This window comes from Hypomesus nipponensis, chromosome 21 (assembly GCF_054491055.1).
Source record: "Hypomesus nipponensis isolate SF chromosome 21, ASM5449105v1, whole genome shotgun sequence".
NCBI classification, from domain to species: domain Eukaryota; kingdom Metazoa; phylum Chordata; class Actinopteri; order Osmeriformes; family Osmeridae; genus Hypomesus; species Hypomesus nipponensis.
The window spans coordinates 11,495,235-11,509,876 of NC_140381.1; the positions used below are offsets into that span (position 1 = coordinate 11,495,235).

Here is a 14,642-nt window from a genome sequence, read left to right on the forward strand (position 1 = left end):
TTTTGTCATCTTAAATCAGAAGCTAGTTGCAATTGTGAATAATTTGGCTGGAATAAAGCTTTAACTTTTGCAGTATTTTTTTTAATAATCAGACACCAACTTTCCATATAGTGCACTTTACTTTGCGGAACTATGAAACATGGTGAAATATGTTGAGATAATTTCTAAAATATATATACATTCAACTTTCAACAAAATCAGTTACACTTTGTCAGGGAAACTTATGTTCAATCAAGCAAAGCAAACCTTTGAGCTTTATAGTATCATTCAAAATCAGCAGCTTGAAGCGCAGCTGAATACCATCTGAAACATTCCAATACAGACATTCAAGACAAGTTTATGTCAAATCATATAAGATGTTACACAAAAGGCAACCCATATTAGTACAAAACTGACCATTTTGGATGAAAAAGTCTACATTGAAACAAAGGCCTTGTAGTAAGCATGTTTGGAGGCCATCCAGGCACATTTCTGCCCGAGCCCATTATGAGAAGGGAGTCAAATGAGCAGTCTCTAATTTTCAGATTATTCAATCTATCCTGCCTTGTCTTTTCATCTCAGAGATTTATGGTCGACCGTCGCTACACAAGCAGGATCTCACAGCTCCCTTTCTGTCTGAGCTCCACTTTCTCTGACAGTTCTCATTCTGGGAGAAAGCTGCCGTATTGCAGGGTTCACATTTTGAAATATTAAACCTGAAACTCTTTGCACCTAGAAAAACGGCACCAACAAAAAATTTGCAGGAATAGTCAAAATAAATAATGCCAAATTGAAATGCAATGAACAGTATGAGAACAAGTGAATCACTTACCAATCAAAGATTTTGTTTTTCTCAGAATGTTCACCGCAAATTGAACCATTTTATTGTGGCATGTGTTGTTAGCGAGGAGTTTGAACTTTTATTCTGACACATCACATTCTTTTCATTTATCCTTTAGCATTTTAAATGGTCATGAAAATTGACTTTTCCAGTTTCCAGTAGGCACAGCATGAACAGGAAGTTCAATTAACAATTGTCAGGGTACATACTTTGTTGATTTGCATATACATTTACACATGAAATTACAGATACAGTACAGTATACGCTCTTGGCCATATAAGGATAATACTGTATACTATTTAAAATAAGACAGTAGGATAACAGAAGCTATCTGAAAAGAAATACACCGAATCTCTCAATTCCTGCAGGAATTGATGATGTTTTGGAGACAGCTAAAAGGCTAAAAGATTACATTTACATTACATTTATTCATTTAGCAGACGCTTTTATCCAAAGCGACTTCCAACAGAGAGCTTTACAAAGTCCATAGGTCACTGATAATAACAACAAGATAGCCCCAAATCATTGCGGGTAGCCAAAACAAGAAGCCCACTGTGAACAACCAAAAACATAAGTGCCAAAGGGAAGAACCATAAGAGCATGTAGTTAAACAAGTTACAATTAAACAACATGAATCTCTAAGTGCAAGTGTACCTGTAATAAAAGCAAGCAACAATAAAAAATAAGATTAACTAAAATAGAATATTTTGCAGTTTAACAGAAGCCTATCAATTGCATCGCAGACTCCTGTGGCAAGCTGCTCATTACCAAATCTATCTTTTTTTGTAGTCTAGGTTTTAAACCCTTATGTTAGCTTTAATATATCTTACAGATAGCCTACTTTGTAAAAGCAAACATATCAATAGGTCAAACAACAGCCAATCTTATCAATTGAATCGCAAATGTGCAGTAACCTTGTTTAGCGCTTCTCGTGTATCTATAGCCAATCAACAACTGTATCGAAAAGACGAGCAAAAGACTGTCCAATAAAAAAAAATCCTGACGTGCGCCTTGGCTTTTAAAGATGCAGTGTGAAAAAAAGAGCGAAAAGGTGCGCGCACAAGGGGGCGTATTGGTGGGTGACATTATACCGTCAATGCGCACAGCTTTCAGTATTCTGGTTAGCTGGTTCGACATCCTCTCGGAGACCACATGCAACTTTTTCCGAGCATTTTGATGATTACATTTAGCAGCGCAGCCGTTTATTTAACGTCTTGAACAGAAACCGATCGACGATGTCTCTCATTGAGGAATATGAGGAAGGAGAATACGAGAGGGCACCCAAGCGTCTCAAGACGCTAGATGTTGAGGAAAGAGAGGATTTGGAGGAGGGAGAAGACTCAGATTCAGCATCCGCCGGGCTGCTAGGAGACGAAGAGGATGCAACCGGGTCTGGCGGGGAAAACCGGGCCCGGTGGTCGGCATCCAATTATGTATCTGGAAGAAAGGTGGGTCGTTTTTCAGAAACCGTTTTTCTAGTGTTAGTTTTATTTTTCGGGGGGGGGGGGGGGGGGGGGGGATAATTTCTGCATCAATTAGCTGATTAGCAATTCACTGAAGTGCGTACACTTTAAAACTAAGATTGGCAAATTTATGTGCCTTAATTACACACATGAGTAGCCCCCCCAATGGATGTTGTTTGTTGTAAATGCAAACATGTTTATAATAAGATGATTGTATAACTTATTTGCCAATTTGAGCTACACTGCTATTTAAAAGTGAATAGCAAGAACTTTCATGCAAGGCACTACGTCTTGCATCAGAATCGTCCCTTCTTTATTGCCTTGACAAATTAAACTGCCATTTCGTACTTTCACGAAACGGTTGACAGCCTTGTCAATTTGCCATATTGTTCGAAACAAAAAAGTGTAAGGCTATATGCTTCCTCCGTTTTGTATAGGCTACAGTGTAGTGTTTCCCAAAACACAAGACTTTGAGTTCGAAACATACTGAAGCATGCTATTTAACTTCGTTAGCCATAATTAGATTTCACATTAGTGTCCCCGACAGTCTGGCGGCTTGAAATCTATTTTGTCTGTATCTATGCTGCCCATACGACTATCATTCATCGTTTGACTTTAGTGACTCGTCCCTTGAAGAACGGTGTCTAAATTTAGACTGTGTGGTGAAGGCCTTAAAATACGTATTTGAACGTTTGTTATGTTTTAAAATGGCTCTAGCGGACTCTTGCCTTTTTCTTCTTCACAATCATAAATGAAAGGGAAAAAATAGGCTTCTGTAATGTCCCCACTCCATGGTAACGAATAGGAATTCTCCCATAGCGCGTTGTTCATAAATATGGATGGATGTTTGCACTGCCATTTAAAAAGCATGAACACACCGTGTTGTTTTTCAACATACTGAGAGTAGATTCAGAAACCCTTCTATATGTAGATCTCCAGTAGAGTCCAGAAATGAGAAATGCGGTTGTGCCTGTTCAGGATTCCAAATCGCACAGCGCGCACAATGGTTTGCATCAGGTGCATTCCCGCAGAGAGCTGCCAGAGAAATGTAATCGTTTGAATACAGAGTGGCAAAGGAACTCGGTAGTGTACCGCCTGCTTATCTGTCTCATCAGAAGAAAAAGAAAACACCATCCATGTAACAACTCGTCTTAAGTTTGCCGTCCTTAGAGGCGCGTTGGGAAAAAAACATTGCTCAAATGCTCTTGTGAACAGCCACACGCGTATATTGCTGTGCATTGTTGCGTTGCAGCTTCAACGCTGACCTACGGGCAAAACCGTTTGATGTTTTAAAGCCTGCATGGATATTGCTTCGGAGCAACCCTGATCCCTTCTGCCTCACTTTGATAACTTAATGAAATTGAGGAGAAATTACTTGGACACCCTGGGCCATATTTGAATTAATCACCCACATCCAACCAGTTGACAACCTTTAGCACACACTTATGATACCCCCAATGTAAGCTACCAGCCTTCAGTTGTACACTCATACCTTTTTATTGCCAAGAGGAAGAGGAAATGATCATTGTTGTTTAGGTTTTGCAGTTCTCTCTAAAACAGTATCTCCACAGACTTGTTTGACATTGCCCTCTCGGAAGGGGTCTTCAGCACCTTAAGCAAGCATGTAGAACAAACCTAGGTGTCTGGATCCTGGCAAAATAATCACATCTAACCACACTGTTCCCCCGCAGTGGGTGGGTTTGTTTGATATAGTGAGATAGTTTGGGAAGGCTGGGAATGGCTGGGGGAGGCAGGGCCGCCCAAAAAGGGGAAAGGGGGGAAAGCTTTCTGGGGCCCAGCGGTGGTGGGGCCCAGCCGCGATGCCAGCAATAATCATGTCCGTCCTAAATATTTTAAGAAATTATAACCAATTTTATTTGGAACTGAAATACTCACCATTACTTAAAAAAGCAAACATAAACATTGTATTGTTGCTTTAATAAAGTAGCCTGTTTCATAATGAACCGGTCCCCCCCCCCCATCCCCCCATCTCTCCTAAAAATGGTATGAGTCGTTTTTTGTTTGGCGATGTAATTTATTGATCTAAGGTTAAGCTAATACTAATGTCAGAATAGACTACATTTCGTTACTATGACAGGACCTGTTTCGAAATCGGGATATCAGAAAAGAAAAGAGGAAAAAAGGAGAGTTAGCAAGGGTATTACCCCCAAATAAAAGTAATTTAAAAAAATCCAGTCAACTTCGAAAGATGCTCCCAGCCAGGCTGCAGGGACAAGCAGAGCAAATCAAAGGTACTCAAAAACGGCCAAAATAGCTCCAGACTCTAGAGTTAAGTAAAATCAAAATCGTAAAAATGACTTGCGCTCCACAATGAGCCAGGAGAGGCTCAATCACAATACTTGCCATTGAGTGTGAAATGGCTAAACAAATTTACTTCAAATACATTATAAAAGACTTTGCATCCAGAAAGACCAGGACGATGGCTGTATAATAGGCACAGATGAAGGCAGGTAAATTGTATTTTATACTAGAAAATGTGGTGTAAGTGTAGAAGATTTCAGTGTGTCAAATTGTCATTTTTATGTGTGTGTGTCTGGCCCTGCACCACACAAGTTGTTAAGGCCTCTCAGTTATATTTATTAAACTTTATGTTTACGTTTTAAAGATGTATTTGTTTTGTTATAATGTAGCTCCCATCACTCAGTAAGTCTCTCTCAGTTTACATATGTTTTAAGTAGGAGAGAGAGAGCACACACGTGCATGCGTTATTATAAGTAAATACCTATTGGGGGGGCCCATTCACTGGACTTTTTCAGGGGCCCAGCCATTTCTATGGGTGGCCCTGGGGGAGGGAAGGGGTTTGCATGCAAAAGAGCGTTAGTTCCGCCATGTCACCCGGTAATGCCTGGTCGGCATCGTGCTGCCCCGTAACAATGCTGATAAACATCTGTGCCCGGCTTGGAATGTAGGCCTAGATCCGAGGCAGATGTGGTGGAGAGTGAGTCACTAGATGTGGGGGTCCCTAGATGGTGCCACAGGCTGCAGAGAACCCAGCCGTTCGCTTGGAGATAACTCCAGAGCAACCGCACTAAGAAATGAGCTATTGATTTTGAATTGCTAATATATGCGTCTGAGAAATGAGACGTAGTGTGGATCCCAGGGTGCCAACCTCTCTAGTCTTGTTTGAAAAGCTGGGATTGTCTTTGAAAGCAAAAGTATGTAATGCATGTATGTATGTACTGTGCTATGCAGAATGCTTTACACAAATATTGTCTTATATAATATTTTTAGTCTTCTGTATTTCTGCGGCAGTACCAAAATGCAATTTATTTACTATTTTTCTTAGTCTTTTCATTTAATTATTTCTTTTTTTCTTAACATTTTTTACTTTTCTTAAAACTTTTCTTGTACTTAAGACTTTTGAACAATACTGTATATCTGACTCTAATAATAATCGACATACCTCTCTTAAATCAAAATTCTGAGCATGTGAACAAACTCAAAACATGCTCGGAGTCCCATCACACGTTGAACACTGAGGTATTGATCATATCCCATTAAAAGTAAGCTGTAGAATCTGAAGTATGTGTCTAACCAAGAACCTGGTGAAAAACATATTCTTTACATGCTTCTAGACTTTGAAAATAGCTTGCTGAAGGTCAGTGTACAGACTGGCATTTTACCAGCACCAGACAGATTCAGTGTGAGACTGGCCTCAAAACATGTCCAGAGTTGCAATTGCTGTTTTCGATCCTTTCTCAAAATGTACTTTTCCCCATGTCAAAGGCACTCACTTCAATTCCTCCTCATGCACACGTCAGACATGCCATCTGCTGACCTCGCAGGAAATACTGCTACCTATGACAGATGCTGGAGAGGTCTTAAGTTGCTGTGGCTTTTTTTCTTATTCTTTTTCTTAGGTTGTTACTCTCATGCAGCAAAGGAAGCCTGCAGCTGATGCTATCTTTCTATTGTCGTTGTTTGTGCCCTCATTGAGCTTGTATTTTGAGGCCCTGAAGCCTCCGTTGGTGGTGTTTGAAGCAAATCTGAGTAGTGTTTCATTATTGTCTCCTCCCTATGTTTCCATCCTCCTCCGTTATTTCATCTTTCTTTCTTATTCTTTCTTTCTCCTGCTGACAAGCTCTCGGGCAGATTTCCACTGTGTTGATTTTATCAGGAGTCACTAAGGAGCTTATGAATTACACCCAGTCAGGGCCCTGAACATAAAAAATGTCTCCACCTTCCCCTCATCCCTCTCTTATATCACTCTTCTTTCACTACTCTCTTCGTCTCTTGCTCTCTCCTTCTTGCTGTCTAAAACCTGTCTGTTTTTCTTCTGCAGTCATTTTTCTTCTCGTTTTTCATTGAGTGACTATGTTCCTAGTGAAAGCCTAAACATTGACCACTGTCAAAAAAAACTATTTTGTCTCAAAAAACAAATAGAACTAGCCAAACCTCAGAGATGCACCAAGTCTCAAATGTACAAAAACACAATATAATACAGTATCTTGTGTTTCCAAAATAAACAGACATTGAGTCAATATGACAACGTTTAAAGCTCCCACTGTACTGTATTACCACAAGGAAAATTCAGTGCAAACATTTTTTGCTTAAGATAAGAATGGATAACTTGGGAAAGCTCCAAATACCACTCTTTTCATCCTCAGCACACGCAGCTCCTCTTCATTTTCCACCCTTGGTGGGCCTGTGAGCCACAGAAATCTCACAGCGTCTTTGTCTCTCTCTGCTAGGGATATCTGCAGGAAAGGCTTCTTGATGTCTGCCATGAATGCGATCTCATGTAGTCTGAACTTTATCAAAACGCTGAGCAGATCCGGATTCAGGTTCAGTCCTGTGAGTAGTCATTGAGGGATGGACAACCACAGACGAGGCATCAAACACCACTCTCAGTTTTGTCGTCACCTTATCTTCTCGGAGTACTGCATGGTGAGGTAAGTAGTATTTTACGTTGTCTGCGCTTGATGCGTTGTCCTTGGGTACTTCCTCTGCCATATCCTGTTGTAAGTAGTCCTTTACTACTTCATTGTATCTGCTGTACAACGTCACATCCTTCTCCAATCTTCTCTTCAGACCGCCAAGAAACCGTTTCTTGGCAATTCTATAATTTTCTTGGAGTTCTGGCATTTCTCGTTTCCATGGCAACTCCACGTGGTATCGCCCATCTTTGAAGGTGGATGTTTCCTCGAACCTCTGTGGAGCCTTGTTTCCCTCTGGGTTCTGTGTTTTCTCGCTTACAATACCCAGAGACTCAAGCTCCCAGAATGCATGCAGTTGTTTGGAGACTAGTGTGTCTTCATCAAATGGGATGAACATGCAGGTTGCATCCGCGACACTTGACATGGACGGGTCCCTGCACAGAACATCCAAACGTGCTCTCTAAAAGCGACTTCAAGCCCTTCACAAGGTTTTCATGTATGAAGCTTCTCTGACTAACTCCATCTAGTAAGCAACGAGCTATCTTCCTGCCCAACGGGCCTTCAACTCATGCCTTTGCCGTTTGTAGCAACACACTGTTCTGTCGATTTGGTTTCATCTTCACTGAATGGGGAATAACTGAGGAAACAACAGCATCTACGTAAACAGTAGGGGGCTGCACCTCACTCCTCTTAGCGGTACAATATGATGTCTGCTTCCACATGTTGCACATGATACATTTGACCTTTGACTTTACAGAATTTTGCCATGTGTTTCTGTTCCTAACATACAAAGCATCTTCCCCTTTTTTTCAGTTTTTCCTTGCGTGTAGCAACATTGTGGTCAGGGCAGTTTTCTGATTTGTGGGCTGCACTGTCACAGAATAGACAGTTTTGTTCCTTCTGGCTGGCTGTATGCAATGCCGCAGCAGATGGCATGTTGGGTCTTTTTGTTTTCATTTCATTGGAGGAGCATGACTTGTTCCATGGTTTGCTCTCTTTCTGTTGGTTGCATGATCTTGTCATTTGTGCCACTCTCTCCCTGCTCTGAATCTCCTTCTGTAGGAAACTTACGATCTCAGCTATTTCCCATTCATCATCTACTCCCATCTGACGACTATAGTCAAGAGCTATGTCCTCTGGAATCATCCACCGTAAGATTGGGCATTGTAGGCAGGGCCGGCCCTCGCACATTTGGCGCTCTAGGCGAGCTTCACTCTTGGTGCCCCCCCCCCCATTTTTTTTTTAACGATTTTGCACGAAAACGCTATTGCAATTGCAAAAAATTATAATATATTTTTCTTTCAAATAAACACAACAACGATCGCAACGATGAAAATCCCTGAGAAAATGTCTTGCTGTGCTGATCTACGCTCCGGCCACACCCCCCTGTTCAACGGTGCACACACGGTGCACGGTCACATTCACTCCCTCATTGCCTGCAAATAATGTTTTTTAAGTCTTCTGTTCTGTTGATGGCTGGCAAACAGCAATCTTAGAAGGTCTGGGTCACTTGTGGCACATATTATTCACTCATTTTAAGCAATCAATCTACCTGAAAAAAACGGAATAGAAACGGCACATTCTTTTTTTTTTTTTTTTTTTTCAAGAACAGAACTTTTAATGATAATTAAGAGTCTTCCTCTGTCCACCTTCCTCTTCAACTGTTGAGATCACCTCTCCAGAGGTGTGTCATTAGGTGTGATTGTCATTTTAGCATTCATGCAAATCAACGACTGTCCCAGACGAGTGTCTGGGTGACCAGTGACAAAGGGGCTGCCAAAACAGCCCTACACAACACTCAAATTTTTACCAGTATTCCTCACTTGACAGATTGCCGTGTTTGTCGGCTTAATGGGTGTGCTATGCAACGAGTAAGATCTTTGTAGTGTTGTTGCACTGGCTATTTGCTTTATATGTGCGCCCCTATTTTAATCATGTCTTTTTTGTATAATGTAGAATAAATGGACGTATCATTTTTGTTATACCCACCTCTATAAAATCCTTAAAGAACTATGTGACAGGGAGTAGGAAGACTTTCAATGATAAGGTACATCTTTTCTTAACTCCACTAAAGTGCCCACCTATTCACGCATTCATGAACGTTTTCTTATCAGGAATTCATTCCAGGCTAAGAAGAGAATTTAAGGATTTAGGCTACCTTTCGCCTTTGCACGTTTCTCTTCTTCCTTTCTTTTCTTCTTAAATTCCGCCCCGGATGGCTTTTGCCTCTTCATTATTTCGCTCTTCAACTCAAACCCACTCTAACCAAACGCCTCACTGTGCTAGCATGTTCTGACAACACCAAGAAGTTACGTACCCCTTCCGTTTTAGATTTTTGGCTCATTTTACCCTAATGTTAGATTTATTAATTTTTTATGTCAAAATATTGGATGGAGATATAGAAGGGGGCGCCAAAAACTGCCCAGCAAGTTTTTTTTTTTTTTTGCTGGGCACATTTTTGGGCGCCACTCAGTGGGGCGCCCTAAGCGACTGCCTATACCGCCTGTAGGAAAGACCGCCCCTGATTGTAGGCTTCCATAGGTTTCTGACACTACACCCAGTGATTCCAAGCTCCTAATCTGAATTTCACATTCATCATATAGCTGCCTCAATGAATTTAGGTCAGAGGATTTCTTCACAGGAGTGAGATTCAGCAGCTGAGCACTAACCACAAGATCTTTCCTTCCAAATCTGCTCTTGAGCAGAGCGATTGCATCATCTTAGTTGCTATCTGTTATCAGTCCTGCTACTACTTTTGCAGCTGTTCCAGCGAGATATGTTTTCAGATAGGTAAACTTCTCTTGCTTACACAGTGAATCATTGTTGTGAATAGCGGTCTCATACTGGCTCCAAAACTCCTGCCACATACTCCTGCCACAATTCTACATAGAATTTATCAATAATCAGCTTTGGTAGCCTTACTGATTGTCTCTGTGATCTGTTTGAGTTAGCGTCACTCATCCGTGCTGATAGTGGATTGAGGTCCTGTGTTTTCTTTATCACTCGTTATGCACGGGTCTTCAGCATGATAACGCGCTCTTTGTAATCCTTCGTGTTTGCAATCTCCACCTCCAATCCATCCAATGGCGTTAAATGTTCAATTCCACGATCAAGTTCAAGCAAGCTGTCCTCCTAAGCTGATAGCAATTCCAACAATATACTCAAGTGGTCGGTATCTGCATTTGACTGGGTTATTTCCACATTAATCTGATTCAAAATCCGTGTTGTGGCACCTCGAACGTTACCCCGCTTTCATTTCATTCTTTCTGCTTCATGCCGATGTTCCTCCTCAGCCATTTCAGCTGCTTCATCCCTTCAATCTTCGTTGCGGCCCATACTTTTCCCGTATTTCGGCACCAAAATATAGATTAACTATCTTCAAAAGTGATGACTCGGGACGTCGGGTTTCAAATGAAGCTCTTTTAGTAACAATACTTGTTCACGTTACATTTAACGGTTATAGATTGGACAGAATAATCAAGGTATGTTGCTAGCGAAAAGTCAAGTTAATAACTTGTCATCTGAACATAACTGGCGCGTTCTAGCCACTTCCTGTCGCAAGGTATTCTGGAACTTGCAGTCAAAGGAGTAATTCAATATTAAAGGGGCAATTGACTGGGTTTTTGGGGTATTTCACACTGTTCCTTAAGGTCTCCGAATAGGGTATGTAACATTGGTTGGGTTGAAAATGGCCCGGGTGCTCTTCTATGCCCCCTGATAGATCCTTTGAAATGTTCCCGGGAAAAAACACTAGCTTTTCTCCTTTTATGGTATGCTCATTAATATTTAGATAAGCTGCGCGCTGATTGGTTGGTTTTCAACAAGTGAAGCTGGGGAGCAAAAACGCAACACGGCCAACAGCAGCACTCACTGAAATACCAAAGGTGGAGACTTGAAATAAAAACGCGCAAATAAATGTATTGTCTACACAACACTGTTTTCAACAGATTGACTACATATCATTTGAAATGATAACATTACTTGTTTCCACTTTTCTTGTTGAAGCAAACTGGATTGACTTGGGTGGGTAGAACGTAAGCTTAGCAACCAAACCATATCGTGATTCAACTCGGCTTCAGTTAGCTAGCTCTAGATATCTTGCTGAAAAATAACCTGACAAAGATCTGGACAAACATGCATCTTTAATTGTAGATTTACATGACACAGGTTATTTATTTGAATGAAACACAGTCAGGAACATGAAACAACGTCAGCCCTATTGCCAATAAACTAGGCTAAATTAACACACATTCTACCTATGCTCTTGCGTTAGCAAGCTAAACTAGTTTACATGCCTACTACAGTCTAGGTGTTACTAGTAACAGTTAACTACTAGAAATGCTAACGTATCCTGTATCTAGCACCTGCCTTTCTCTTGTTCTTTCTCTTTTAGATTATCCAGACTGCTGTTTGTTTTTCTGGCTATTTTTTCGGAAACTTCCCTTCTAATGCCGATTACAGCTAGTCTAGCTAGTTATTTGATGTGTGTAGAAACATATTTAGCATTCTACCTATGCTATATACAGGACACGTTAGCATTGCTAATAACTGTTAGCACAACATCATACTGTCCTTACAGCTTGCGGTTGCAATGAGCATATGGTCGGAACAGCACCTCTTTCCAGGTTCAGCTTCCTAGCAAATCCTGCTTGAAATTGTCCAAGGTTGTCAAAACTGTCTTGGGTGAAATGTTCAGAGCAAATGAATGATTGAGTGTCGAACTTCACATGAGTGTCGGATCTTCTCATAAACAACAGCAGCCATGCCTGTCGAATGTTTGGCTCCTTGGGAAGACTGTGAGTGTTAGCCTTCCCTGTACAGCCTGGAACACAGCATTTACGATCGTGGTCCATTTTCAATATCCTTGTTATAATTCAAAACGTTCTTCTTTGTAATTCCTTATAAGTAGCCTACACAGAGCAGCGCGCAGCTAAATTAGTAATCGGAGATAGACGCTACCTCGGGCTGGTCTGGATGTACATTTTGGGGCGTGACAAAGGTACAGACCAGAGCCAAAAAGGGCGGTCCCCGGTCCTACGTCACACCGGTGGCTTTGTTGAAAAGCTAGCGTTTTACAGCCAAATTTTTTCTTTTTGAGATTTGCATAGGAAAGAGGTGTCAATGGACTTTGATATTCACTGTATGTTCATTTTACCCACCGAACTGTCGTTATTCAACTATGACAAGGTAAAATCGGTTTTGCAATCAATTGCTACTTTAACCAATACAACAATATGGATGTAGTTCTCTCAATCATCAACACACAAATTGTAATATAATTACATATAACTTTCGATACAGCTCAATGAATTAACTTAAACATTAACTTTGTAATCCATTAAAGTTACAACACAGGGAGAAGAGCAGTGGGGAAAGGACGCAGCTCTGAGGAGATCCGGTGCTGATGGACCGGTAGTCAAAGAAGTGTCAGAAACGTGTAACAACCAGGTGCAAAAATTCTATATAATGGTTCAGTTATTCTGATTCTTTAAACTTTATTCTGATTCTGATGCGTTCCTAGTGAATATCAACCCATTACATAATCTAATCTAATCAAAAATAAAGTCCTTACATGTACAGAACCAAAGAAGTCTAGTTGAACAGTTCCCTCAGAAAAAAGAAGCAACAGTTGTAGCACATGCAAATGTTTTGGCATTGGCATTGTGGGATGTCTGTTACAATATTTAATGAATTTCCAAATGTATAAAAGTCAACAAACTGGTAGACTTTCTTAAATCACACTTCAAGGCCCTGCCAGACTCTAGATAGCTTCTGCTTACATCCCCAACTGAGCAAGGCCAGGCAGAAGTCTTCATATGAGCTCCATTGACCCGTCTGTGCATAAAAGTTTGATTTTGAGACTGCAGCTGACAAGAAGAAGAGGAGGAGGGATAGGGGTATGAGGAGGTGTGTGGCAAAGTTAAATATAGCATTGGGTCGAGCAGGAGGGGTGTGGGTGGGGGGACACTGTGATCTCGCCATCATCTTCAGAGGGAGTCGAGCAAACCTTGAAAGGCTGCTCCCCCCCTCCCCCGACGACAGTTCTTAAGAAGACGGGAGGCAGGCTGCGTGGCAGGCAGGGATCCCAGGATGCCCTACTTAGCCGCCGTAGCTCTGCAGGGTGTTAATTCGACTCCAACCTGCTCCAACATCTGAGATCTTGATGGAGGGCCGGTCCTTCCTGTTCCCCAACTTTAATTATTTGACATCTTCGTAATCAGAAAATAACTTACGCTGATCTTGACTTAAAAAAAAAGATTTCTTAATTTTCTGAATTTTTTTCCCATCCATTCCAAATATGGAAATAAGGCTTAGTGCTGTAGACTGGTTTAGGCCCGACCACCAGCTACAAAACTACCAACAGGTGGATTAACCAGTATACGGTCTAAGGTTTTCTACATGGCCTTTACACTAATTTGAATGTTCCTGATGGCGGTAAATGTCACACAAAGATAAATGCTCTCTTGCCTGTTCTGAGAACGCGTTCAAAGCCAGAAAACCTCATGACTAATTTAAATCTGAGGAGGCTATATTTACAGACTGCACTGTGCGTTTCATCAATAAAACGTTATACATGCCAGAGCCAAGACATTGATGTATTTACTTCAAACATGCATAGTTTGTTTTAGCTGCAGATTTAAACATGCATGATTTTTTTTTATCGTAACCAAAAATCAAGACCTTGGCTTGTTTACATGTAAAATATTCGTATTCCCTTTGAGGATCCAAGTGGACAGCAACATATGCAATCTTATATTAATTTACAATGTGCTCGAATGATTAACGCAAACAGAGTACAAACACACATAACACCAACAAAATGTAATACAATTACATATGCTAATGGTAATCTGATCACAGATCACTGGAACAACAGCAACACATGCACAGCGCAGCATGAACAGAAATGTTCCCTGTTTTTAAAGACACATCATAACTTGTTTCTGCCCTCAGCGCTGAACTTATGCCACCAAGACTACTTCACTCAAAATCAAGCTAATTGAAATTTGCATATTGACAAATAAAAAGTTTGTCTAATTGACAGTTACATTCTATACACTGCTTTTGTTTTTAATATGTGCCTAATAACGGCTGTACAGAGCTTTACAGAGTCTTCACCAGTTGTATTCTAGTTGGCTAAGTAGCATATTCCTTTGGAAAATGCACCCAAAAGGTCTACAACACTATGAAAATGGTGAGCCTAAACAGAGGTCTAGCCTTGCTTGTCTGTTTGATGAAAGTACTGAAGGCCTTTTCAAGAAACCTCAATTTGGTAAGCCGCAGCAAGACTTTATGGTGGAGTGCTAGTTATCATCACTCTCCAACCTTTGCTAGACTTACTTTCTGTTGTAGCGACCATATAAAATGTTAACAGTGGTAACAGCACAATGAATGATGAGATGTTTTAATGGAAATCTCTACAGAAGTAATGGAGTGTTATTTTGACAGCCCTTATCTAAA

The 14,642-nt window shown here is 40.9% G+C and overlaps 1 protein-coding gene across 1 annotated transcript in view; it reads left to right on the forward strand.

Moving 5' to 3' along the window:
• Positions 1 to 7,109: 7,109 nt before the first annotated feature.
• Positions 7,110 to 14,642, forward strand: part of hnrnpll (heterogeneous nuclear ribonucleoprotein L like) — a gene marked incomplete at its 5' end in the record, with an annotated part of 55,400 nt that continues 47,867 nt past the window's right edge. The window contains one exon of the mRNA XM_084685979.1: positions 7,110 to 7,196. Within this exon, the coding sequence (XP_084542105.1) occupies positions 7,110 to 7,196 (87 nt within the window). The remainder of the gene's footprint in view (positions 7,197 to 14,642) is intronic.